A 26,372-nucleotide genomic window follows, 5' to 3' on the forward strand; every position below is an offset into this window, starting at 1 on the left:
ACATAACTCTCCTACATACTCTTTTCTTGACCCAAATGAAATATTAACCTAAGGTCAAGCTGGGAGAGAGAAACAACTGAGATGAATGTCTTTACTAAAATACCAGTAAATTTGTCAAACTCAAAAAAAATTTGACGTGATAAAATTGGGCATCCTTTGTGCTGGATGCTGCACGAGGCCTCAGTTTTAGAGATTCCTTTCTTAACGTGGCTTCTTGAGAGATTTCCTGTAAGTATCTACTCTTCAGGGACTATAGGTTAATGTGCTTTTTCTCTGTCCATAAGTGTGTGCTCCCCGACCTTTGCCTAAGTAATTCCTTCTCCTCTTCTGGCTGGAAACGTCAAGTCAAGCAATGTCTTAGGAATGCCTTTCCTGACCATCTAGACTGTCATGCCCCGTAATTCACACCCTGTTGTGGCTTCCTGTACTATTTGCTTTTTAATTTGATTTTTGTCTCTCCCTCCACTAGATTCTAAGCTCTGTGGGGACAGGAACTGACTGTTTTTTGGACTTAATGAATCTGTTTTTGCTCACCACTGTTCCATACCTAGAACAGTGTCTGTCTGCTGCACGTAGCAGGGGCTCAATCTTTACCTGTCAAATGAGGGAATAAAGAAAAATCAGTGTTGTTGGTGCTGTTATCACTGAGTAGAAAGTGTTAAGTTATAACTTTATGGAAAAATCCTTCAGGTCTAGCTATTCTTTTGTTCCTTTGTATTCTATTATAGTCATAGACACTTAGAGCTTGAGCTAGGAGTCTGGTCACATTTGAGATTTATATGTTAAGGTTTTGGCAGCAGTCTCCCTTCCTGGAATGTCAGTTCTGTGAGGGCAGAGATCTTTGTTTTGTTCACCACTGTATTCCCAATACCCGGCACAGTGCTGGAATATAGGAGGTACTTGGCGTGTTTCTTGAATGAATGAATAAATGAATGAAAATATTACCAATTTAAATTATTTGCTTAGAGCAATGATATTGAGGATATCCTGCCAGGAGTCAAAAAAGCAACTAGAAAATTAGTATTAAAAGAAGAAAGGCCTGGCACAGTGGCTCATGCCTGTAGTCCCAGCTACCGGGGAGTCTGAGGTGGCAGATCACTTGAGCCTGGGAGGTCAAGGCTGTAATGAGCCATGATTGTGCCACTGGGCTCCAGTGTGGGTGACAGAGCGAGACCCTGTCTCAAAAAAAAAAGAAGGAAAAATAAAGTATTGCTGGTAGATGAAGAGTAAGGTTTATGTGAGGTGTTTCCTGTAGGGCGCCAGCCTCCCAGTGATGGACCTGACTGAGCTCCCCAAGTGCACGGTGTGTCTGGAGCGCATGGACGAGTCTGTGAATGGCATCCTCACAACGTTATGTAACCACAGCTTCCACAGCCAGTGTCTACAGCGCTGGGACGACACCACGTGAGTGCAGGGGCCAAACCCCACTGTGTACAAGCCCATTGTAACCCTTCCCAGAATTAACAAGAGCCACCAGGGGCCGGGCGCGGTGGCTCACGCCTGTAATCCCAGCACTTTGGGAGGTCGAGGCGGGCGGATCACGAGGTCAGGAGATCGAGATCATCCTGGCTAACACGGTGAAACCCCATCTCTACTAAAAATGCAAAAAATTAGCTGGGCATGGCGGCGGGCGCCTGTAGTCCCAGCTACTCGGGAGGCTGAGGCAGGAGAATGGTGTGAACCTGGGAGGCGGAGCTTGCAGCAAGCTGAGATCGTGCCACTGCACTCCAGCCCAGGCGACAGAGCGAGACTCCATCTCAAAAAAAATAAAAAATAAAAATAAATAAAAATAAAAAGAGCCACCAGCAGAAATGAACCATTCCAAGTATTTGACTTTATTCAAGAGGTCCTTTTTCTCCTTCCGTATCCTAAGTTCAGGGAATCAGCATTCTGAGACCAAGTCCTTTTTTTGTATGCTGATTCTGAACCCTTGTGGAATTCCTCAAAGCAGCATGAGTTGTTCTTTCCTTCCAAGAGCCAGAGAGTGAAAAAAAAAAAAAAAAAAAAAAAAAAAAAGCAAAGCTTAGTTTGAGGCTCTCATGCTGCAATGAAATCTAGATCTGGAATCTCTTGTATCAGCTGCACTTGGTGTCTGCCATTCACTCTGGGCTTCTTATCAGCTGGGCTACAGCAGCCTAATATTTTAGCTCTACTGGGCTCTTGATGGCTTGGCAGCCAGTAGAAATAGCAGTTACTAAGTATGAGATCTACTCTACAGTCTCCTGATTCCCAACGTACCAGGTCTTAGTCATAGGTGATGTTACTACAGACAAAGAACAGGTGAGGCCTGTACCTTTTTTTTACCCCCAAATCCAGGGTGGTTGCTCACTTTGCAAACTGCACTGTGGGACTTAACCAGAAAGGTGTATCAGATGCTGGCCTTCTGGATTTCCCAGCACAGAGGAGAACCCAGAATGAAATCACACAAGTAAATAAATCACAGCCATAACCAGTGTTACAGAAGAGCAGTGTGCAGCACTGGGACTGAGAACTGGGGCCCTGATGAAGCCAGGACCGCCTGAGAAGCGGCATCTCCAGGAGGATAATTAGGAGTTAAGCCGGATAAAGAGCAGAACCCAGAGAAGGCAGTGAGGGAAGGGGAAGATCATGTTCCCAAGCACGGAAGTGATGAGGGGTGAAAGTCTACAGGAATCTTTGTCTACCCACAAGTGGCCTGGTGGCTGGAAGAAGAATGTCAGCTTCACAGAGCAGGGGCTGTGCCTTGCTTGCTCATTGCTGTACCTCTCATACCTGGTAGGGGACGTGGCACACAGGAGGAGCTTGGTGGACACTAAGGATAAATAAACTGGGTTTCTGCAGCTTATCACTGCCCTGCTTATTTAGCTGGACAAGCGTCTTGCTCCAATTCCATGGAGTTCTCAGTCAATTCTTGGGTATCATTTGGGAGTTTTTCAAGGAATTGTCCAGTTGCCTTGAACAAAGCCATACTGAGATATGTGCATTCCTTAAAGTGTTTATCTGTATCTTCAGTCCATCCGCTATACCAGTTAAGTTCTAGGCACTTCTTTGTTCCCCACCATTCCACTTTTACTTTTTTTTGAGACAGGGTCTTGCTCTGTCACCCATGTTGGAGTGCAGTGGTATGATCACAGCTCACTGCTGCCTCAAACTTCTGGGCTCAAGTGATCCTCCCACCTCAGCTTCCCAAATAGCTGGGACTACAGGTGTGCACCATCACACCCAGCTAATTGTTTTTTTGTTTGTTTTATGGAGATGGGGTCTTATTATGTTGTCTAGACTGGTCTTGAGCTCCTGAGCTCAAGCAGTGTCCCTGCTTTGGCCTCACAAAGTGCTGGGATTATAGGCATGAGCCACGATACCCATCCCCAGTATACCTTTTGATATAAATTAACTGTTTTAGAACCATAGCACTTTAAAGTTGGAAGTTTCCTCAGGGACCATTTTTTCCAACCACCTGAGTTTATACAGGAGGAGGACACTGAGGCCCAGAGATCAGAATTTGCAAGCAAAAAGTGTCATGGCCGGAGAATGCCGGAACTGGGACTAAAATTCAACCTCTCATATGGGGTGTAAGACAGGCCATTTGCCCTCAAAATCATGCAGTTCATTTAGTGAGTTTTGAGCCTTGGTATAAGCATAGAACTGTGAGAGATGCTGAGACAGAGGAAGCAAATTCAGGTCCTCTTTGGGGTGGTTTGGTCTAAGAGAGTTTACACTTGTACGTAAATGCATGTGGTTCAGGGTGGAGATTGGAAGAGAGAGTGATGGCATCCCTAACCAGGAGTACTCAGGAAGGGCTGCAGTAGGAGGCGGTGTTCGTCTTTTTGATACAGAGAGATGTCAGAGAAGGCCATTCTGGAAAGAGCTCCCAAATATCTCATCAGGAAAATAAGATAAAATTATTTTTTGCAGAGAAAGGCAGGAAGAATTTAATAAACTGTTTATTATTATTATTATTATTATTTTTTTTTTTTTGAGACAAAGTCTCACTCTGTTACCCAGGCTGGAGTGCAGTAGCGCGATCTCGGCTCACTGCAACTTCCACCTCCCGGGTTCAAGCAGTCCTCATGCCTCAGCCTCCCGAGTAGCTGGGACTGTAGGCGTGCACCACCACACCTAGCTAATTTTATATTTTTAGTGGAGATGGGGTTTTGCCATATTGACCAGGCTGGTCTCGAACTGCTGACTTCCGGTGATCCACTCACCTCAGCCTCCCAAAGTGCTGGTATTACAGGCATTAGCCACTGTGCCTGGCTGATAAACTGTTGATTATTTTTTAGTAGACAGATGAGCTGGTATATCATAGAATGCTAATTGTTTATTTATAAGTTTATTTTTGTAATTTTTTTTCTTTTCAAGATCAAATTTACATTTCAGAAAGATCATTTTGATCATTTGGGCACAGTGTAGAGAATTGGATTTCAGAACCAGTTCTGAAATCTAATTTTGTTGTTGTTGTTGTTGTTGTTGTTGTTGTTTTTAGAAGGGCTTTCTCTACATTGGCCAGGGTAGACTTGGCTTCATGCCATCTTCCTGCCTCGCCCCCTGGCCTCCCAAAGTTCTGGGATTATAGATGTGAGCCACTGCACCTGGCCTGTTTTCTTTTTCAACCACTTTCACAGCCACCACACAGACCGAAGGAATGAGACAAAACCAATTTCCATCTCTAATAAAACTGCATTCTGCTTTCTGGCTACCATTTCTTTCTGTGAGTTTGTCTTCTGCCTTCTCTTCTGATGCTGAAGGAAGAAGTGGACTAGATCCTTTCCTTTTTTTACGCAGATAGAGCTGCGTCATCTGTGACGCACACTTAGTGTTCTTCCTGTTTATTCCCTTTTCTTGGTTTTATTTACTCAGTTGGGTAACAAACTGTTACTAGTTATATCTTTTTTTTTTTTTTAAGACGGAGTTTCACTCTTGTTGCCCAGGCTGGGGTGCAGTGGCACAATCTCGGCTCACCACAACCTCTACCTCCCGAGTTCAAGCGATTCTCCTGCCTCAGCCTCCCAAGTAGCTAGGATTACAGGCATGCGCCACCACGGGGTTTCTCCATATTGGTCAGGCTGGTCTCAAACTCCCAACCTTAGGTGATCCACCCGCCTCAGCCTCCCAAAGTGCTGAGGTTACAGGCGTGAGCCACCGAGCCCAGCCACTAGTTATATCTTGAAAATTGTTTCTTCCTGGTGCCAGTTCAATCAGCCTCAGCTATAACCCACTTTCTGTCCTAGTTGCCCATCTGACAAAAATACTCATGACTAGTATTTAGCATTATTATTATTTTTTTTTTCTTTGAGACAGAGTCTCGCTCTGTTGCCCAGGCTGGAGTGCAGTGGCCGGATCTCAGCTCACTGCAAGCTCCGCCTCCCGGGTTTATGCCATTCTCCTGCCTCAGCCTCCCGAGTAGCTGGGACTACAGGCGCCTGCCACCTCGCCCGGCTAGTTTTTTGTATTTTTTTAGTAGAGACGGGGTTTCACAGTGTTAGCCAGGATGGTCTCGATCTCTTGACCTCGTGATCCACCCGTCTTGGCCTCCCAAAGTGCTGGGATTACAGGCTTGAGCCACCGTGCCCAGCCTAACATTAATTATGTGGAGTATAATAGAAAACAGTTAATGGACTTTTTCAACTTTGTTTTTATTGGCTTTTTGTAAATTGAGACATGAATGCCTGATAGAGCACTGATATCTTCCACATGATGTTCATGGTGCAGTGAGATATCATGTGCATTTCAATAAGTATATTAATACCTTGTGTTTAGCCAGGTGCGGTGGCTCATGCCTATTATCCCAGTACTTTGGGAAGCCGAGTGGGCGGATCACTTCAAGTCAGGAGTTCAAGACCAGCATGGCCAATACGGTGAAACCTCATGCCCACTAAAAATACAAAAATTAGCTGGGCATGGGGGTGCACGCCTACAGTCCCAGCTACTTGGGAGGCTGAGGCAGTAGAATCGTTTGAACCTGGGTGGCAGAGGCTGCAGTGAGCTGAGATCGTGCCACTGCCCTCTAGCCTGGGTGACAGAGCAAGACTGTGTCTTTAAAAAAAAAAAAAACTTTGTTTTTTACTACAGATTTTAAATCCAATTCTTAGGAGCAACCTGGAGAAGACAGGGTACTTTTTGAATGATTTAAATCTTTGGGAAATGGGGATAAGGCAGGTTGTTTGGAGTAAAAATACATTATAGGCCAGGCACGGTGGCTCACACCTGTAATCCCAACACTTCGGGAAGTTGAGCAGGCAGATCACCTGAGGTTGGGAGTTCGAGACCAGCCTGACCAACATGGAGAAACCCCGTCTCTACTAAAAATACAAAATTAGCTGGTGTGGTGGCACATGCTCCTCGGGAGGCTGAGACAGGAGAATTGCTTGAACCTAGGAGGTAGAGGTTGCAGTGAGCCGATACCACACCATTGCACTCCAGCCTGGGTAACAAAAGCAAAACTCCGTCTCAAAAAAAAAAAATACAAGCCAGGAGCGGTGGCTCACACCTGTAATCCCAGTACTTTGGGAGGCTGAGGCCAGTGGATCATGAAGTCAAGAGATTGAGACCATCCTGGGCAACATGGTGAAACCCCATCTCTACTAAAAATAGAAAAATTAGCTGGGTGTGGTGGCGCATGCCTGTAGTCCTAGCTACTCGGGAGGCTGAGGCAGGAGAATCACTTGAACCTGGGAGGCAGAGGTTGCAGTGACCTGAGATCACGCCACTGCACTCCAGGCCAGGCAACAGAGCAAGACTCTGTCTCAAAAAAAAAAAACCATTATAAATAATCAGACATGAAATGAAGTCCTAATTGTAACCTGCAAATACTTAGCTCTTTGATCATCTAACCTTTAGACAGAAGAGCAGAAAAGGACATGAGGCAGATCCCAATTTCTCTGTTCTTCTCTGTTTTATCAAGATTTTGTATATTTTTATTTTGTATATTTTAAGTGATATCCTTAGTTATGATAAAAATAGCATATAAGAGGAGGAGGATATAAAATCCAGTGTTGGACTTTTGGGTTCTGTAACAGCTGTCATTTATATTTAACCTGCACCATTATCTTTTGGTGTCCTGGATAGGTGTCCTGTTTGCCGGTACTGTCAAACGCCCGAGCCAGTAGAAGAAAATAAGTGTTTTGAGTGTGGTGTTCAGGAAGTAAGTAATGGGTGATGGAAAAGAACAAAGAACGCAGCTTTAATTGTCATGAGTTTTCTTCTGCCTGGTATGACTTAAGTTCTTTATTTTAATTTTTTTTTTTTTTATATTTTAAGAGACAGGGCTTACTCTGTTGCCCAGGCTGGTCTCGAACTCCTGGTCTTAAGCAGTCCTCCCACCTCAGCCACCCACAGTGCTGGGATTGCAAGTGTGAGCCACTGCACCCAGCCTAAATTCTTTTAAAGTTTTGAGACTGATTTTTTTTCTTTTTGTCTAGGGTCGGGCAAGACATGAATACACAAATTATGTTACTCCTGAGCTAAATTTATTCCTTTTTTCTTTGCACTTTTGAAAGGGTTAGGCTTTTACTGATGAATTGTGAATTTTTTTCTTGCTGTTCATATAAGTGCTTCTTAGAAATCAGCAAAAAAATGACCCATAAAAAAGCATCCTTGATTGTTGGGTTTTAAACATACATTTAATCAGGCTCCTGTAGGAATAGATTTTTCTTTCTCTCTCTTTTTTTTTTTTTTTTTTTTTTTTTTTTTTGAGACAGGGTGTCATTCTGTTACCCAGGCTGGAGTGCAGTGGCATAATCACAGTTCACTGTAACCTCAAATACCTGGGCTCAAGCCTTCCTCCCATCTCAGCTTCCCAAGCAGCTGGGACCACAGGTGCGTGCCACCATGGCCTAGTGTTTTTGTTTTGTTTTGTTTTGTTTTGTTTTGTTTTGGTGGAGTTGGGGTCTTGCTATGTTTCTCAAGCTGGTCTTAAACTCCTAGGCTCAAGCGATACTCCTGCCTCAGCCTCCCAAAATGCTGGGATTACAGGTGTGAGCCACTGTGCCAGACCAGCAATTCTGTCTTCTTGTGCCTCAGGCCCCCTCCCACTCTGAGTGAGCTGGATTGATTGTTTGTTTGTTTGTTTATTTTAAGACGGAGTCTTGTTCTTACCGCCCAGGCTGGAGTGCAATGGCATGATTTCGGGTCACTGCAAGCTCCACCTCCTGGGTTCAAGCGATTCTCTTGCCTCAGCCTCCTGAGTAGCTGGGATTACAAGCACCAGCCACGACACCCAGCTAATATTTGTATTTTTAGTAGAGATGGGGGTTTCACCATGGTGGCCAGGCTGGTCTCAAACTCCTGACCTCAGGTGATCCACCTGCCTTGGCCTCCCAAAGTGCTAGGATTACAGGTCTGAGCTACCGTGCCCGGCCAGATCACTTATTTTTATTTAACTAATTAAGATCTTACCTCTTCCGGCAGAATCTTTGGATTTGTTTAATATGCGGCCACATAGGATGTGGACGGTATGTCAGTCGACATGCTTATAAGCACTTTGAGGAAACACAGCACACGTATGCCATGCAGCTTACCAACCATCGAGTCTGGGACTATGCTGGAGGTGAACACCACTCTCTTTTCTAATTTGGACTCATTCTGTGTGGAAACTTTGCCTTTGCAACCTCTTCACTTTCCCTCCCAGCTTGAAATGTCATCTTCTGACAGCTGTTGCAAACCCAAATTCTCAGTTTCCCTGAGGGCACTATTTTTCTAGGAATGGCTTGAATCATACACATTATAAAGGGAGTTAATACTTCCATTCTTCCTTTCTCCCTCCCCTCTAAAATTCAAATGATTTGACACTTTTAAAGAAATATTATAAAGCATTTAAATTTGATCTGAAAAAAACAAAAATTTTGTCAGAGTTAAAAGTGAGACCCTTTTCATTATAAAGAAACACACTTTTATTGATTCTTTCTTTAGATAACTATGTTCATCGACTGGTTGCCAGTAAAACAGACGGAAAAATAGTACAGTATGAATGTGAGGGGGATACTTGCCAGGAAGAGAAAATAGATGCCTTACAATTAGAGGTAAGAGACTGAATGAGTTATCACTCTATCTGTTTCTACTGCTGTTTACTATTCTAATTTGAAATATTTGTCATTTACCTGGATGTACGTTTTTTTAAAAAAGTTTGGTCATGGCTGGGCGCGGTGGCTTATGCCTGTAATCCCAACACTTTGGGAGGCTGAGGCAGGCGGATCACCTGAGGTCCGGAGTTCAAGAGCAGCCTGGCTAGCGTGGTGAAACCCCATTTCTACTAAAACTGCAAAAAATTAGCTGGGCATGGTGGCACACACCTGTAATCCCAGCCACTTGGGATGCTGAGGCAGGAGAATCGCTTGAACCTGGGAAGCAGAGGTTGCAGTGAGCCGAGATCACGCCATTGCACTCCAGCTTGGGCAACAAGAGCGAAAGTCTGTCTCAAAAAAAAAAAAAATGTTCGGTCATTGCTGTGAAGTGTTATTAAAATATTTTTATTCTGTTTTTCTTCTTTGAAAGTCTAAATTTCAGCTGGGCGCAGTGGCTCACGCCTGTAATCCCGGCACTTTGGAAGGCTGAGGCAGGTGAATCACCTGAGGTTAGGAGTTCGAGACCAGCCTGGCCAACATGGTGAAACCCTGTCCCTACTAAAATTAGCCGGGCGTGGTGGCTCATGGCTATAATCTCAGCTACTTGGGAGGCTGAGGCACCAGAATTTCTTGAACCCGAGAAGCAGGGGTTGCAGTGGGCTGAGATTGTGCCACTGCATTCTAGCCTGGGCGACAGAGCAAGACCCTGTCTCAAAAAAACAAAAAAGAGGCTGGGCGCGGTGACTCAAGCCTATAATCCCAGCACTTTGGGAGGCCGAGAAGGGCGGATCACGAGGTCAGGAGATCGAGACCATCCTGGCTAGCACAGTGAAACCTTGTATCTACTAAAAAATACAAAAAATTAGCCAGGCATGGTGGCGGGCGCCTGTAGTCTCAGCTACTTGGGAGGCTGAGGCAAGAGAATGGCGTGAACCCGAGAGGCGGAGCTTGCAGTGAGCTGAGATCCGGCCACTGCACTCCAGCCTGGGCGACAGAGCGAGACTCCGTCTCCAAAAAAAAAGAAAAAAAAAAGTCTAAGTTTCACTGTTAGTGACTTATTACTTTCATCTTTCATTGTGATATCTGTAGTTGTCTCAAGTTCAGTGTTGAGATTGTCTTCCCGTAGCTACAGGCTAGAGTACAGTGGTACAGTCTTGGCTCACTGCAACCTCTGCCTCCCGGGTTCAAGCAATTCTCCTGCCTCAACCTCCTGAGTAGCTGGGACTACAGGCGCGTGCCACCATGCCCAGCTAATTTTTTGTATTTTTAGTATAGACAGGGTTTCACCATGTTAACCAGGATGGTCTCAATCTCCTGACCTCTGACCTCGTGGTCTGCCTGCCTCGGCCTCCGAAAGTGCTGGGATTACAGGCGTGAGCCACTGTACCTGGCAACGAGTCATGTTTTTATTTGTTTTTTTTTTTGTTTTTTTTTTTAGACGGAGTCTCGCTGTGTTGCCCAGGCTGGAGTACAGTGGCGCGATCTCAGCTCACTGTAAGCTCCGCTTCCCGGGTTTACGCCATTCTCCTGCCTCAGCCTCCCGAGTAGCTGGGACTACAGGCGCCCGCCACCTCGCCCGGCTAGTTTTTTGTATTTTTTTTTTTTTAGTAGAGACGGGGTTTCACCGTGTTAGCCAGGATCGTCTTGATCTTGTGACCTCGTGATCCGCCCGTGTTGGCCTCCCAAAGTGCTGCGATTACAGGCTTGAGCCACCGCGCCCGGCCACGAGTCATGTTTTATATACATTTTGAAAAAGGTTGTTTTAGAAACATACCTTAACCTTAGGAGGAAATGGACGTTTGAAAACTTGCTTATTTCAAGACTTTTAAAAGTCTGATAGTCTGTAAAATGGCCTAAAATGAGGTTTATATTGTTATCTTTAATAAATTATTGTATTAATAAAAAAAGATCAAACACTTTTAAGTATTTAGAATAAGTACATCCTCCACATTAAGTATGTACATGCATTCTGTTCATACAGGAAATACTGGCCGGGCACGGTGACTCACGCCTGTAATCCCAGCACTTTGGGAGGCCGAGGTGGGTGGATCACCTGAGGTCAGGAGTTTGAGACCAGCCTGGCCAACATGAAACCCCACTTCTACTAAAAATACAAAAATTAGTTGGGTGTGGTGGTGGGCGCCTATAATCCCAGATACTTGAGAGGCTGAGGCAGGAGAATCTCTTGAACCTGGGAGGCAGGTTGCGGTGAGCCGAGATGGTACCATTGCACTCCAGCCCAGGGTGACGAGCGAAACGCCGTCTCCAAAAGAAAGAAATATTTATTAGCCAGGCGTGGTGGCTTATGCCTGTAATCCCACCACTTCAGGAGGCCAAGGCTTGATCGCTTGAGTTCAGGAGTTCAAAACCAGCCTCAGTAACATAACAAGACCTTGTCTCTACTAAAAATAAAATTTAAAAACAAATTAGCCAGGTGTGGTGGCATGCACCTGTAGTCCCAGCTACTCAGGAGGCTGAGGCAAGAGAATCCCTTGAGCCCAAGAGGTTGAGGTTGCAGTGAGCCATGATTGCACCACTGCATTCCAACCTGGGAAACAGAGTGAGACCCACGTTTAAACAAAAAAAAAAAAAAAAGAAAAAGAAAAATATTTGCTCTCACCCACTGGTGCAAGTGCTGCAAACACAGCATTGAACAAACTCCCTGCTCTTGTGGAGCTTAGGGTTCAGTAGCATAGACATTCTTCTCCTTGCCCTCTCTGTAGCCTGCAGACATGTTTATATCTCTTCTAGTCTTCTAGAATGGTTTTTCCAAAATGGAGATGTGACCTTACCACTCCTTGGCCTTGGGTTCCCCGTTGCCCATATTTGTCGATATTATAATACCCCAAAGCCTTCCACTGGCGCCATGTCTTCTAACCTGGCGCACCAGCCTTATTAGTGTTACTCGTTCATTTCTGAAGAGATTCTAATGTCCACAGTTCTGTCTTGGCCAAGTAGTTCTCTGGACTCGGATCTCTGTCTTTATCTGTTCTCCTCCTATCTGTCAGTGCCCTCTCAAATCTCGCCTTCTCTCAGATCTTACTGTCATATGCCATCTGTCCCTTCCCTGTGGTTACACAGCACTGTTCATTGATTCATGCAGTCACGCAGCAAACAGTTCTTGACGTCCACCATGTGCCAGGCACTGGAGATACAGCAGTAGAGATATAACCCTCACTTTCAAAGAGTTCACAGTCCAGTCAGGGAGACAGGCAGGTAAATTGGTGATGAAGTGTTGCTGTCCTGAGTGCTGTTACTGATAGGCACAGTGCTAAGGGAGCTGAAAGGGGGCGCCTGACTCAAGTGCTGGGTGGGACAGGATGGGACAGGACTGCTTCATGGGGGCAGGGAGACAGGTAAGTTTGAGTTATACATAGATCTAAAACCACTGTGGTTCTTGTTAAAGTCAGCTTGACCAGAATACATTTTTTTTATAAGTACATTTATTCTGACTAGATTGTAAACCGCAGGAGGACAGAAGCATAATGTCATTTCTGTCCCCTCGTCCAGTATATATTGAGAAGAGTGGAACCACAGTGTAAATATACATTCTGTTGGTTAGTTTTAGTTTTCTGTGGATCATTAAAGATCAGATTTTTAAATTGGATTTCAGAGATTGACAACAGTGACTTACATTTTGGTCTTTATTCTCTATGTTTCTAGTATTCATATTTACTAACAAGTCAGCTGGAATCTCAGCGAATCTACTGGGAAAACAAGATAGTTCGGATAGAGAAGGACACAGCAGAGGAAGTAAGTCTGTTTGGTTTGGTGACTGCTGAAATGCCACATGGCAGGGCACTCTGATGGGGGGTGTGGAAGGCAGAGTACAGGGAAAGAGGAATCTTACCATCTTCCCGTCTCAGGCTGGTAACAGGTGGAAAACTTTTGCCACTAAAAAGAAACTTTGGATTTAAAGGCTTGACTGTTTTGCTATTTTAGTGTCTTAGGGGGTTTTGTTTGCTTTTTTTTTTTTTTTTTTTTTAAACCTCAATCTGGTTTTCTAGTGCCTTGTGAAGTTCCACTAAAAAGACAGAAGTATCTACTTAAGGGTTTGTCATTTGAGTCAGGCACTTGGGAACCGTTGCCTTTGGGAGCTAAACATGAACTTCTAAGGCAGTGAAATGGCGCAGAGCCCTTTTAAATGGAAGGAAATAAAATTGGGCAGAGATATTGGCACTTCATTATTTACCCTGAAGGTCTAGGGCAGCAGTTTTCAAATTTTAATGAAATAGTCCTTTAAAAAAGATGCCATTCACTACTTTAGCAAAATTAAACAGTGGTATGATTTTGGTGGAAACTTAGATGGAAGGCCCAGAGCTCTGTCTCCAGTATGTGCAAGGAACCCTGTGACTTCCAAAGAAGGTAGTCTGAAAACTAGTAAGCACCTGTGTATAATTGTGTATAATTATGGCTCTAGGAACCTTTCTTTGGACCTAGGGACACTGTCTGTAATTCAGTGATTACCTTAGTATGAAATAAAATCTTGTAAAATTTCTCGATTACTTTAGTAACTTTGTGAGTCCCCACCTGTACTTGGGCCTTCAGATAGGCAGTACAGAGCTGGGCTTGGGGCCCACCTCTGAGGTGGCTAGGAATATCCTGGATCTTAGCAGGCAGGGCCATGGGCCCCAGTTTCTGGATATGCCATAAGTGGGCAAAATCAGGGTTTGTAAAAATTAATGCTTAACATCAGCTTTAGGCCTGGTATAGTGGCTCACACCTGTAATCCCAGCACTTTGGGAGTCTGAGGCAGGCAGATCACTTGAGGTCAGGAGTTCGAGGCCAGCCTGGCCAACATGGCGAAACCCAATCTCTACTAAAAATACAGAAATTGGTCAGGCGTGCTGGCAGGTGCCTGTAATCCCAGCTACTCGGGAGGCTGAGGCAAGAGAATTGCTTGAGCCCAAGAGGCAGAGGTTGCAGTGAGCCAAGATTACACCACTGCACTCCAGCCTGGGCAACAAACTGAGACTCCGTCTCAAAAAAAAAAAAAATCAGTTTTAAAATGATTCGCAGTTAAAAGTTATGGATGAAATTCTTACAAGAGCCTTCTAATCAACGCAAGTGCCCTTCCGAAGGCACTCAAGGTCACTTGACTTTACTAGTTCTGAATAGGGCTTGATTAGAGTATGTGCAGGGAGGACCGCCTCCCAATGCTCTTGATGGAGGCAGAGCACAGGTCACTGCCACATACTGTAAAGTCATGGCTCACAGGAAGTGCATTGGCAACTCTGCTGCAGCTGCACTCATGGGTTTTTCCATGGGATATACCAGCGTGACTATCTCAAGTGCTTCATCCAGATGCTTGAGAGCTAAGCTCAGGATTCTCTCTGCCCTGTAGGATTCTTTAGGGTTAACTTCATTCCCTAAAACATGCCAATGAAAAGCAAGTCAAGGGGCAGGGAAACGAAACACTGAAACTCATGTTTGCTTTTAGGTCAGGTGAAATGGAAGCCAGAGCAGCTCTAAATAAAACGCTTGAGGTGCTTAAAAGGATGCTTTTGTTTTCTGGTAACAAATGTCATTTATCCATAAGTTAATTGATGATGCAAACCTTTTGTTCCACCACTGTCCTTCTTTTGGCCAGTCTCTTGTCCGTTAGCACCCCCAGCAGTAGAACATGTTCAGGGAGTACCAGTAACCCAGACCCTGGGTCTCACTGACAGAGATTCTTGTTTGTGGGCCTCCTGTTGGTATGAAGGAGGGGTGTGGATCAAGGTTGAAATTCATTGTAGGCTTCAGTTATAAACACTGTTTCTTTCCCCCAGTGCCTTAGGTAGGGCTGTTATAGTAGCATGTGAGCAGAGCCTATTCTAGGTGACGAAGCTCACAGACACTCAAAGGTTCTTAGTTTTCATGGCCATATATGAAGAACACATGGTAGGTAGAGGTAGTCGTAAGGTGAACTCCTCTAGAAGTATATCTTTTCTTGTGGATGTCTAGCTTCATGTTAATCAGTATTTTGCCAGCTGTGGATTGTAAAATGAGTTTGGTGGACCACAACTAGCATTTTTATTAGATAAAATAGTGTAGATGTAAATATTAGGGTGTATTACAATTAACTTTTTTTTTTTTTTTTTTTTTTTTCCTGAGATGGAGTTTTGCTCTGTCTTCCAGGCTGGAGTGCAGTGGTGACATCTCGGCTTGCTGCAAACTCTACTTCCCAGGTTCATGCTGTTCTCCTGCCTCAGCCACCCGAGTGGCTGGGACTCCAGGCACCCACCACCACACCCGGCTAATTTTTTGTAATTTTAGTAGGACGGGGTTTCACCGTGTTAGCCAGGATGGTCTCGATCTCCTGACCTCGTGATCTGCCCGTCTCGGCCTCCCAAAGTGCTGGGATTACAGGCATGAGCCACTGCGCCCCGCCGACAATATTGTTTTGTGAAACTCGTTTCAGGTTTGTGTGTGGCATGGATGTTTCTTACTGTGGGCTAATGGTCAGAATTTTTCATTTGTTTTTTGAGATTGCGCTACTGCATTCCAGCCTGGGCAACAGAGCGAGACTCCATCTCAAAGAAAAAAAAAAAAAAGAAGAGATGAGGAGCGCTTATTATGTTGCCCAGGTTGATCTCCAACTCCTGGGCTCAAACAAACCTTCTGCCACGGCCCTCCCAAAGTGCTGGGATTATAGGCGTGAGCCATGGCACTGGACCAGAAATGTTTTAAAAAGCACTAATTTAAATCGTTAACATTTGTCTGTAGCAATATTAAAAATCTTTTTGGCCAGGCGCAGTGGCTCCCGCCTGTAATCCTAGCACTTTGGGAGGCCAAGGCAGGCAGATCACAAGGTCAGGAGATCAAGACCATCCTGGCTAATGTGGTGAAACCCCGTCTCTACCAAAAATACAAGAAATTAGCCGGGTGTGGTGGCGGGTGCCCATAGTCCCAGCTACTTGGGAGGCTGAGGCAGGAGAATGGTGTGAACCCAGGAGAGGCGGAGTTTGCAGTAAGCTGAGATTGCACCACTGCACTCTAGCCTGGGCGACAGAGCGAGACTCCATCTCAAGAAAAAAAAAAAACACACACACAACAAAAAAACCTTTTTAGGGTTACCTTTATATTTTCATCTTGATTTAAATGTGTTTAGCTTAAGTATCTTTACTGTCCAAGACATGCACCATTTGGTTCCTTATGATAGTAATTTCTGTCTTTTCAACTTCCTTTAACTGACAAGTCAGTTTAGGAGAAAATTTCAAAAGGATCTAGTGCTCTGTTATTTTAAAACAATATTGAAGAGAAAAGTAATACCTAACTAGAATTTGAGCAATTTTAAAGCTATTTTGATTTTTATGACATAGAAGAACATTTAGAAATCTCTCTTCCAGCTGGGCGTGGTGGCTCACGCCTGTAATCCTAGCACTTTGGGAGGCCGAGGTGGGCGGATCATGAGGTCAGGAGTTCAAGAACAGCCTGGCCAATATGGTGAAACCCCTTCTCTACTAAAAATAAAAAAATTAGCTGGGCGTGGTGACATGCACCTGTAGTCCCAGCTGCCCAGGAGGCTGAGGCAGGAGAATCACTTGAACCCGGAAGATGGAGGTTGCAGTGAGCCAAGATAGTGCCACTGCACTGCAGCCTGGGTGAGAGAAGGAGACTCCGTCTCAAAAAAAAAAAACTCTCTTCCGTGTTCTTCCAATGGAGGTTGACTGTAAAGTTAATTTGAATGGAACATTTATTTTTGTTTTACTGTATTGTATTGTATTTTTTTTGAGATGGAGTCTTGCTCTGTCACCCAGGCTAGAGTGCAGTGGCGAGATCTTGGCTCACTGCAACCTCCACCTCCCTAGTTCAAGCCCCTCCCTGCCTCAGCCTCCTGAGTAGCTGGGATTACAGGCACCTGCCACCGTGCCCGGCTAATGTTTGTATTTTTAGTAGAGACGGGGTTTCACCATCTTGGCCAGGCTGGTCTCGAACTCCTGACCTCGTGATGCACCCGTCTCGGCCTCCCAAAGTGCTGGGATTACAGGGGTGAGCCACCGTGCCCGGCTTATTATCATTATTATTATTATTATTATTAAAGCTAGTGTTATTAGAGACTTGCTAGGCAGGCTGTATAGAAAATGATTAAAAAGAAAGGTCCAGCTGATCCCTGGGCTGTATGACCTAAATTCTCAGCCACTTTCAGTTCCTGTTATATTGCCTTGTGGTTCACCCAGCCTCCCGACTTTGCCTTCCCACCTAATCTTTTGCCAGTGTCCTCATACCAGTGGAGTTGAGGAAATTCCCAAGTTCGCAGATCTTCACACAGGAGTGGATCCAGTATCTACCTAGCCAGACTCCAAAATACTCTGGGATAGGATTGCTGCCATCTGACATGTTATACATCAGAATTTTTAAATTCTCTTATGTTTTTAAGGCTGTGTAATATGAATTAGTCTATGTATGTTGATTTTATAAATAGACTCAAAAGACCATGGACTGCTTATGTTCCATGTGGCTTCGTGATACTTGAAAAAATTATTGGGAATTGGAAAAAATAAACGACTAGAGTCAACTGTCACAAGTTTCTTATATTACCAATGTTTGTCTCTACAAAAAATACAAAAATTAGGTCAGGCGCGGTGGCTTATACCTGTAATCCCAGCACTTTGGGAGGCCGAGGTGAGCAGATCACTTGAGGTCAGGAGTTTGAGACCAACCTGGCCAACATGGCATCTCTACTAAAAAATACAAAAATTGCCAGGCGCGGTGGCTCACGCCTGGAATCCCAGCACTTTGGGAAGCCGAGGCGGGCGGATCACGAGGTCAGGAGATCGAGACCATCCTGGCTAACACGGTGAAACCCTGTCTCTACTAAAAATACAAAAAATCAGCCGGGCATGGTGGCGGGCGCCTATAGTCCCAGCTACTCAGGAGGCTGAGGCAGGAGAATGGCGTGAACCTGGGAGGCGGAGCTTGCAGTGAGCCGAGATCGCACCACTGCACTCCAGCCTGGGCAACAGAGCGAGACTCCATCTCAAAAAAAATAAAATAAAAATTAGGCCGGGCATAGTGGCTCATGCCTGTCATCCCAGCATTTTGGGATGCCGAGGCAGGTGGATCACCTGAGGTCAGAAGTTTGAGACCAGCCTGGCCAACATGGTGAAACCCTGTCTCTACTAAAAATACAAAAATTAGCCGGGCATGGTGGCAGGCACCTGTAGTCCTAGCACTTTGGGAAGCCGAGGCGGGTGGATCAGCTGAGGTCAGGAGTTCAAGACTAGCCTGGCTAACATGGTGAAAACACATCTCTACTAAAAATACAAAAATTAGCCAGGCGTGGTGGCACGTGCCTGTAATCCCAGCTACTCAGGAGGCTGAGGCAGGAGAATCGCTTGAACCGAGGAGGCAGAGATTGTAGTGAGCCAAGATCATGTCACTGCACTGCAGCCTGGGAGACAGAGCAAGACTCCGTCTCAAAAAAAGAAAAAAAAAAAAAAGATCTCCCGGCATTTTTAATCCTATTACAGAAATTCTTTCAAATGATTACCTCACCTTTTCTTTTTTTTTTTTTTGAGACGGAGTCTCGCTCTGTCGCCGGGCTGGAGTGCAGTGGCCGGACCTCAGCTCACTGCAAGCTCCGCCTCCCGGGTTCCCGCCATTCTCCTGCCTCAGCCTCCCGAGTAGCTGGGACTACAGGCGCCCGCCACCTCGCCCGGCTAGTTTTCTGTATTTTTAGTAGAGACGGGGTTTCACCGTATTAGCCAGGATGGTCTCGATCTCCTGACCTCGTGATCCGCCCGTCTCGGCCTCCCAAAGTGCTGGGATTACAGGCTTGAGCCACCGCGCCCGGCCCACCTTTTCTTTATATTTTTTCCCTGTCTGGAAACTGCCATTACCTTTTCTAATTTTGATTTGTCAAAGTTACATACATATAATTGGGGGGGAAAATATGATGTTAGCCCCAGAGAGCACACCACATTACCTTTGTGAAATGAATCTGATTTCTGTTTGCTCCCTCAGATTAACAACATGAAGACCAAGTTTAAAGAAACAATTGAGAAGTGTGATAATCTAGAGCACAAACTAAATGATCTCCTAAAGGAAAAGCAGTCTGTGGAAAGAAGGTAGGTACAATTGGTCTATTCTGTTGTAACAGGCTCTATAAACAGACAGTTTCTTTCATTCCTATGGAAACACCCTCATTTTCAAATATACATATCACCAGGTTTTCAGGAGTCCCCCTATGTATGGAACAGGCTTCTCATTTATTAAAAAATGTGGGGTTTCATACCAGATGGATGCCATGTGGAATGCAATGCTCTCTCCTGATGTCTGTGCGCCTGAAGTGTGTGCAGATATCTTCCATTTTTGCCTGTGAAAAGCAATTTTCTTCCATCCAGAGCCTTTGGCTTCTTTGAGCCATTGTGGCTGTGAACTGGCAGTTAGGAAGGAGACTGTGTCTAAGCTGGAAATGTTATATATTGTGGCCTTGGGCAGGAGTTAAAGGCAAAAGATGTTGAATATGGAGCATAAAACTCATAAACAGCATAGCAATAACATTCCTTATTTACTATTATTTGGGAAGATAGTTGCTACTGATTGAAATTACCAGCCAGGCATGATGGCTTACGCCTGTAATCCCAGCACTTTGAGAGGCTGAGGCCGGCAGGTTGCTTGAGCCCAGGAATTCAAGACCAACCTGGACGACATGATAAAACCCCATCTCCACTAAAAATACAAAAATTAGCTGGGCATGGTGGTGCATACCTGTAGTCCCTGCTACTCAGGAGGCTGAGGTAGGAGGATCACATGAGTCCGGGAGGCAGAGGCTGCAGTGAGCCAACATCTCACCACTGCACTCCAACCTGGGCAACAGCGAGACCCTGTCTCAACAAAAGTAAATTTTTTTTAAGCTATTGTAAAAACAACACTACAAAATTAATAGAAGTAAAAATTTTAAATTACCCTATACTTTCAGCACCCTAACAAATTGAACAACTGTGTTAAAGAATAAAGAATAGAGTTTAAACTGGAAGGGTTTTTTTTTTTTTTTTTTTTTTTGGAGACAGGGTCTTTCTCCCTGTCACCCGGGCTGGAGTGCAATGGCGCGATCTCAGCTCACTGCAACCTCCGCCTCCTGGATTCAAGCGATTCTCCTGCCTCAGCCTCCCAAGTAGCTAGGATTACAGGAGCATGCCACCACACCCAGCTAATTTTTGTATTTTTAGTAGAGATGGGGTTTCACCATGTTGGCCAGGATGGTCTGGATCTCTTGACCTCATGATCCGCCCGCCTCGGCCTCCCAAAGTGCTGGGATTACAAGCATAAGCCACTGCACTCGGCCAGCTCACTACATCTTCCACCTCCCTAGGCTCAGGTGATGCTCCCACCTCAGCCTCCCAAGTAGCTGGACTACAGCTGTGCACCATCAGCCCTGGCTAATTTTTTTTTTTTTTTTTGAGACGGAGTTTCACTCTTGTTGCCCAGGCTGCAATGGCGTGATCTCAGCTCCCCGCAACCTCTGCCTCCAGGGTTCAAGCGATTCTCCTGCCTCAGCCTCCAGAGTAGCTGGAATTACAGGCGTGTGCCACCATGCCTGACTAATTTTGTATTTTTAGTAGAAACGGGGTTTCTCCATGTTGGTCAGGCTGGTCTCAAACTCCCGACCTCAGGTGATCCACCCGCCAAAGTGCTGGGATTACAGGCGTGAGCCACCGCACCTGGCCTCTGGCTAATTTTTTGTAGAGACTGTTTTACCATTACAGGTGTGGGCCACCACACCCTGCAAAACAGGAAGTTCTTTTTCACCCCCTAGATCCTGCTATCTAGTGTTAACCATTATTATCCAGTACTAGTGAATATTTATTCTAGATGTTTAGCTCTGCCCACATAAATATCTCACATGCATAATCTTTTCTCTGCAAAAATAGAATGTAGGTGTTATCTTTGATAAAATATGTTTTTGGACTTTTTTTCATACTAGCACATCTAAATCTGTCCTGATCTTTGTGTAACATCTGCATGCTGTTTCATTGCATGGATGTACCATAATTATTTTTGTTGTTGTTGTTGTTGAAATAAGGTCTTGCTGTGTTGCCTAGGCCGGAGTACAGTGGTGTAATCATAGCTCACTGCAACCTCCAGCTCCTGGGCTCAAGTGATCCTCCTAGTCTGAGCTTCCTGAGTAGCTAGGACTACAGGTGTGTGCCACCATGCCTGCCCAATTTAAAATTTTTTTGTAGAGATGGGGTCTTGCCATATTGCCCAGGCTAGTTTTGAACTCTTGGCCTCAAGTGATCCTCCTGTCTTGGCCTCCGAAAATGCTGGGATTATAGGCATGAGCCACTGCATCTGGCCTACCATAGTAATTTTGACCAGTTCCCTATTGATTGTGTCAGGTTGTGTCAAATCTCACAGTACTATAAGCAATACTGTAAAGAGCATCTTTCTCCATGTCTCTTTTTGCCCAATCCTGAGTATGTATATTCTATGGGATAAATTCTTAGAAATGAAGTATCTGTGTCAAAGGGAATGCAATTATTTATTTATTTTATTATTATTATTTCTTTGAGACGGAATCTTGCTCTGTCGCACAGGCTGGAGTGCAGCGGCATGATCTTGGCTCACCGCAACCTCCACCTCCCAGGTTCAAGCAGTTCTTCTGCCTCAGCCTCCCGAGTAGCTGGGATTACAGGCACACACTGCCACACCCGGCTAATTTTTGTATTTTTAGTAGAAACAGAGTTTCACCATGTTGGCCAGGCTGATGTTGAACTCCTGACCTCATGATCCACCCTCCTTGGCCTCCCAAAGTGCTGGGATAACAGGCATGAGCCAACGTGCCTGGCCCAAATTTTTAATTTTTATAGATATTGCCAAGTTGTCTTCAAAAGAGTTTATACCAGTTCATGCTCCTGTGCCAGTATGTAAGTGCCTCTTTTCTCATGTCTCAGCTCTTGGGTGTTCTGATACATAAAAATAGTATCTTAAATAGTGGGGTTTTTTTGTTTGTGTTTTTTGTGTGTGTGTGCTTTTGTTTTTTTTTGTTTTTTTTTGTTTTTTTTTTTTTTTTTTGAGACGGAGTCTCGCTCTGTCACCCAGGCTGGAGTGCGGTGGCCGGATCTCAGCTCACTGCAAGCTCCGCCTCCCGGGTTCACGCCATTCTCCTGCCTCAGCCTCCCGAGTAGCTGGGACTACAGGCGCCCGCCACCTCGCCCGGCTAAGTTTTTGTATTTTTAGTAGAGACGGGGTTTCACTGTGTTACCCAGGATGGTCTCGATCTCCTGACCTCGTGATCCGCCCGTCTCGGCCTCCCAAAGTGCTGGGATTACAGGCTTGAGCCACCGCGCCCGGCCTGTTTTTTGTTATTTTTTTTGAGACAGGATCTTATTCTGTCAAACAGGCTGGAGTGCAGTGGTGCAATCACAGCCCACTGCAGGCTCAAATTCCTGGGCTCAAGCAATCCTCTGCCTCAGCCTCCCAATTAGCTGGGTCTACAAGTGCACATCACCACACTTTAAATTAAATAGCTAATTTATTTAATGTTTCTTTTGTAGAGATGGTGTCTCACTATGTTGACCAGGCTGGTTTCAAAGCGACCCTCCTGGCCTTAAGTGACCCTCCCACTTTTGCCTTCCATAGTGCTGGTATTACAGACATGAGCCACTCTACTGGGTCTCAGATGGTGTGGGTTGTTTGAGACAAGGTCTCGTTCTGTCACCCAGGCTGGAGTGCAGTAGCATGAACACAGCTCACTTCAGCCTTGACCTGCTGGGATCAAGCAATCCTCCAGCTTCAGCCTCCTGTAAATCTGGGACCACCGGTGCACGCTACCACACCTGGCTAATTTTTTTGATTTTGTGTAGAGACAGGGTCTTACTTTGTTGCCCAGGCTGGTCTCGAACTCATTTCCTCTTTCATTTGCTGAAGCGATCCTCTCGCCTCAGCCTCCTGGAGTGCTGGGATTCCAAGCATGAGCCAACGCACCTGGCCTCAAATGATGGTTTCATTTGCAATTCTTTTTTTTTTTTTTTTTTGGTATATAAACTATTTTTTTTTTTTTTTTTTTTTTTTTTTTTTTTTGAGACGGAGTCTCACGCTGTTGCCCAGGCTGGAGTGCAGTGGCGCGATCTCGGCTCACTGCAAGCTCCGCCTCCTGGGTTCACGCCATTCTCCTGCCTCAGCCTCCTGAGTAGCTAGGACTACAGGCGCCCGCCACCGCGCCCGGCTAATTTTTTGTATTTTTAGTAGAGACGGGGTTTCACTGTGGTCTCGATCTCCTGACCTTGTGATACGCCCGCCTCGGCCTCCCAAAGTGCTGGGATTACAGGCTTGAGCCACCGCGCCCGGCAATATAAACTATTTATTAACAGACAAGGCCTACAGACTTACTTCTTCTTGGACACATCCACGGTGCGGCCACGGCGGCAAGTGGTCTTGGTGTGCTGGCCTTGGACACGAAGGCCCCAGAAGTGGCGCAGCCCTCTATGGGCCCGAATCTTCTTCAGTCGCTCCAGGTCTTCACGGAGCTTGTTGTCCAGACCATTGGCTAGGACCTGGCTATATTTCCATCCTTTACATCCTTCTGTCTGTTCAAGAACCAGTCTGGGATCTTGTACTGGCATAGATTCTGCATAATGGTGATCACACGTTCCACCTCATCCTCAGTGAGTTCTCCCGCCCTCTTGGTGAGGTCAGTGTCTGCTTTCCTCAACACCATATGAGCATATCTTCGGCCCACACCCTTAATAACAGACGGCAAAGACTATTTCCGCCGCCCATCGATGTTGGTGTTGAGTACTCGCAAAATATGCTGGAACTTTTCAGGGATCACTAGAGACACGGCGGCAGCACAAGCAGCGGTGTGTAGGCCTCTTGTGGAAAAGCTGCAATTCTTTACTTATGAGTAAGACTGGACATCAAGAAGAGGGCACTCCCAAGTCTAAAGCCCTTTGGTTAGAATAAGTGCCCTTTTTTTTTCCCTTCAGCAAATGCAATGAAGTCAGAGTACTTGACTCTCCAAGAATGCCACTTTTCCTCATAACTTCCTTATCACAGTTATCATCTGCAAGGCACCTATTTAACCACTGACTGCAAAACAAAGAAGCAGTAGAATTTTTACCATCAGTCACAGAATAGTTTCTGCTACTGAAACATTTCTGATGCTTTTTTAAAAAGTGTCTTAAAAGTACATTTGTGGGCCGGGCGCGGTGGCTCAAGCCTGTAATCCCAGCACTTTGGGAGGCCGAGACGGGCGGATCACGAGGTCAGGAGTTCGAGACCATCCTGGCTAATATGGTGAAACCCCGTCTCTACTAAAAATACAAAAAACTAGCCGGGCGAGGTGGTGGGCGCCTGTAGTCCCAGCTACTCGGGAGGCTGAGGCAGGAGAATGGCGTGAACCCGGGAGGCGGAGCTTGCAGTGAGCTGAGATCCGGCCACTGCACTCCAGCCTGGGCGACAAAGCGAGACTCCGTCTCAAAAAAAAAAAAAAAAAAAAAAAGTACATTTGTGGGCTGGACGCGCTGGCTTACACCTGTAATCCCAGCACTTTGGGAGGCTGAGGGCAGTGGATCATGAAGTCAAGAGATTGAGACCATCCTGGGAACATGGTGAAACCCTGTCTCTACTAAAAATACAAAAATTAGCTGGGCACAGTGGCAGGCACCTGTAATCCCTGCTACTTGGGAGGCTGAGGCAGGAGAATTGCTTGAACCCAGGCAGCAGAGGTTGCAGCGAGCCAAGATCACGCCACTGCACTCCAGCATGGGCAACAGAGTGAGACTCCATCTCAAAAAATAAATAAATAAATATATAGAACACTTGTGGACTGGCGCAGTACATCATGCCTTTAATCCCAGTACCGTGGAAGGCCAAGGCAGGTGGATCATCTGAGGTCAGGAGTTCAAGACCAGTCTGGCCAACATGGCGAAACCTAGTCTCTACTAAAAATACAAAAATTAGCCAGGCATGGTGGCGGGTGCCTGTAATCCCAGGTACTTGGGAGGCTGAGGCAGGAGAATCACTTGAACCCAGGAGGTGGAGGTTGCAGTGAGCTGAGATCGTGCCATTGCATTCTAGCCTAGGCAACAAGAGCGAAACTCCATCTCAAAAAAAAAAAAATACGCTTGTGTTAAGTAAAGCAAAATTCTTGCTTTGCGTAGCTGATTGCGATGGCAACAAACCAGTCTCCCTCATCATGGGAGAAAGGGGTCTGTCCTAAAGGGATTCTGAAGTCATGGTTTCTCTGTTCAATCCCAGAGCAGAAAGGGGACTGTGTCAGCAAATGAAAAATGTGCTTTTGTCTTCCTTTGTTTTTCTAAAGGTGCACTCAGCTAAACACGAAAGTGGCCAAACTCACCAACGAGCTCAAAGAGGAGCAGGAAATGAACAAGTGTTTGCGAGCCAACCAAGTCCTCTTGCAGAACAAGTTAAAAGAGGAGGAGAGGGTGTTGAAAGAGACCTGTGACCAAAAAGATCTGCAGATCACCGAGATCCAGGAGCAGCTGCGTGATGTCATGTTCTACCTGGAGACACAGCAGAAGATCAACCATCTGCCTGCCGAGACCCGGCAGGAAATCCAGGAGGGACAGATCAACATCGCCATGGCCTCAGCTTCGAGCCCTGCCTCTTCTGGCGGCAGTGGGAAGTTGTCCTCCAGGAAGGGCCGCAGCAAGAGGGGCAAGTGACCTTCAGAGCAACAGACATCCCCGAGACTCTTCTCCCTGGCACCGTGAGGGTGTGCTGGGACCTTCAGCTAAATGTGAGGGTGGGCCCTAATAAGTACAAGTGAGGATCAAGCCACAGTTGTTTGGCTCTTTCATTTGCTGTTGTGTGATGTAGTGAATGTAGAGGGTGCTGACTGGAGAGCTGATGGAAAGGGGCTGCGTTTGAAAAGGTCTTAAGAGTTCCCTAACCTCAGACATTTAATGACCATTTTGCCTTCCTGCTTGGTAGAAACCCCAACTCTGCTGTGCATTTTTCCGTTGTATTTATGGAGTTGGTGTATTTGACATTCAGTTCTGGGGTAGGTTTAAGATGTTAAGTTATTTTTTGTAACCTCAAAGGTAAGGTTATCTAGCACTAAAGCACCAAACCTCTCTGAGGTCATGACAGCTGCTTTAAAGAGAGGTTTCCATTGGCTACTAAGGAGTTATGAAAATTCCCTAGCAATAGTGTCATATCATTATCATCTCCCCCTTCCTCTAGGGAGTGGAGGAATTGCTTGAATGTTATCTGAAAAGAGGCCTGGTAGTAAACCGGGCCCTGGCTCTTTACCAGCAGTCATCTCTTCTTGCTCTGGGGCTAGCCAGGAAAAACAAACAACCCGGGGCACATTAGGTAGACTCAGTGTAGGAAAAATGGTGGCAGCTCCACTGTTTATTTTTGGTGACTTCATACGTC

General features: G+C 45.6%; 1 protein-coding gene and 1 pseudogene across 2 annotated transcripts in view; one reads left to right on the forward strand and one right to left on the reverse strand.

The window, feature by feature from the left end:
* The window catches only part of BRA (BRCA1 associated protein), a 43,368-nt gene extending 17,600 nt beyond the window's left edge, over nt 1-25,768 (forward strand). For both annotated transcript variants that reach the window (XM_011761009.3, XM_011761007.3), the window contains 7 exons: nt 1,256-1,404; nt 7,048-7,123; nt 8,389-8,527; nt 8,890-8,999; nt 12,705-12,794; nt 18,990-19,093; nt 25,294-25,768. In XM_011761009.3, coding sequence (XP_011759311.1) covers nt 1,256-1,404; nt 7,048-7,123; nt 8,389-8,527; nt 8,890-8,999; nt 12,705-12,794; nt 18,990-19,093; nt 25,294-25,657 — 1,032 coding nt within the window. In that variant the 3' untranslated portion in view covers nt 25,658-25,768. The remainder of the gene's footprint in view (nt 1-1,255; nt 1,405-7,047; nt 7,124-8,388; nt 8,528-8,889; nt 9,000-12,704; nt 12,795-18,989; nt 19,094-25,293) is intronic.
* Nucleotides 20,026-24,195, reverse strand: LOC139356648 (small ribosomal subunit protein uS13-like; annotated as a pseudogene).
* Nucleotides 25,769-26,372: the final 604 nt, after the last annotated feature.

Source organism: Macaca nemestrina, chromosome 10, assembly GCF_043159975.1.
Source record: "Macaca nemestrina isolate mMacNem1 chromosome 10, mMacNem.hap1, whole genome shotgun sequence".
NCBI lineage: Eukaryota > Metazoa > Chordata > Mammalia > Primates > Cercopithecidae > Macaca > Macaca nemestrina.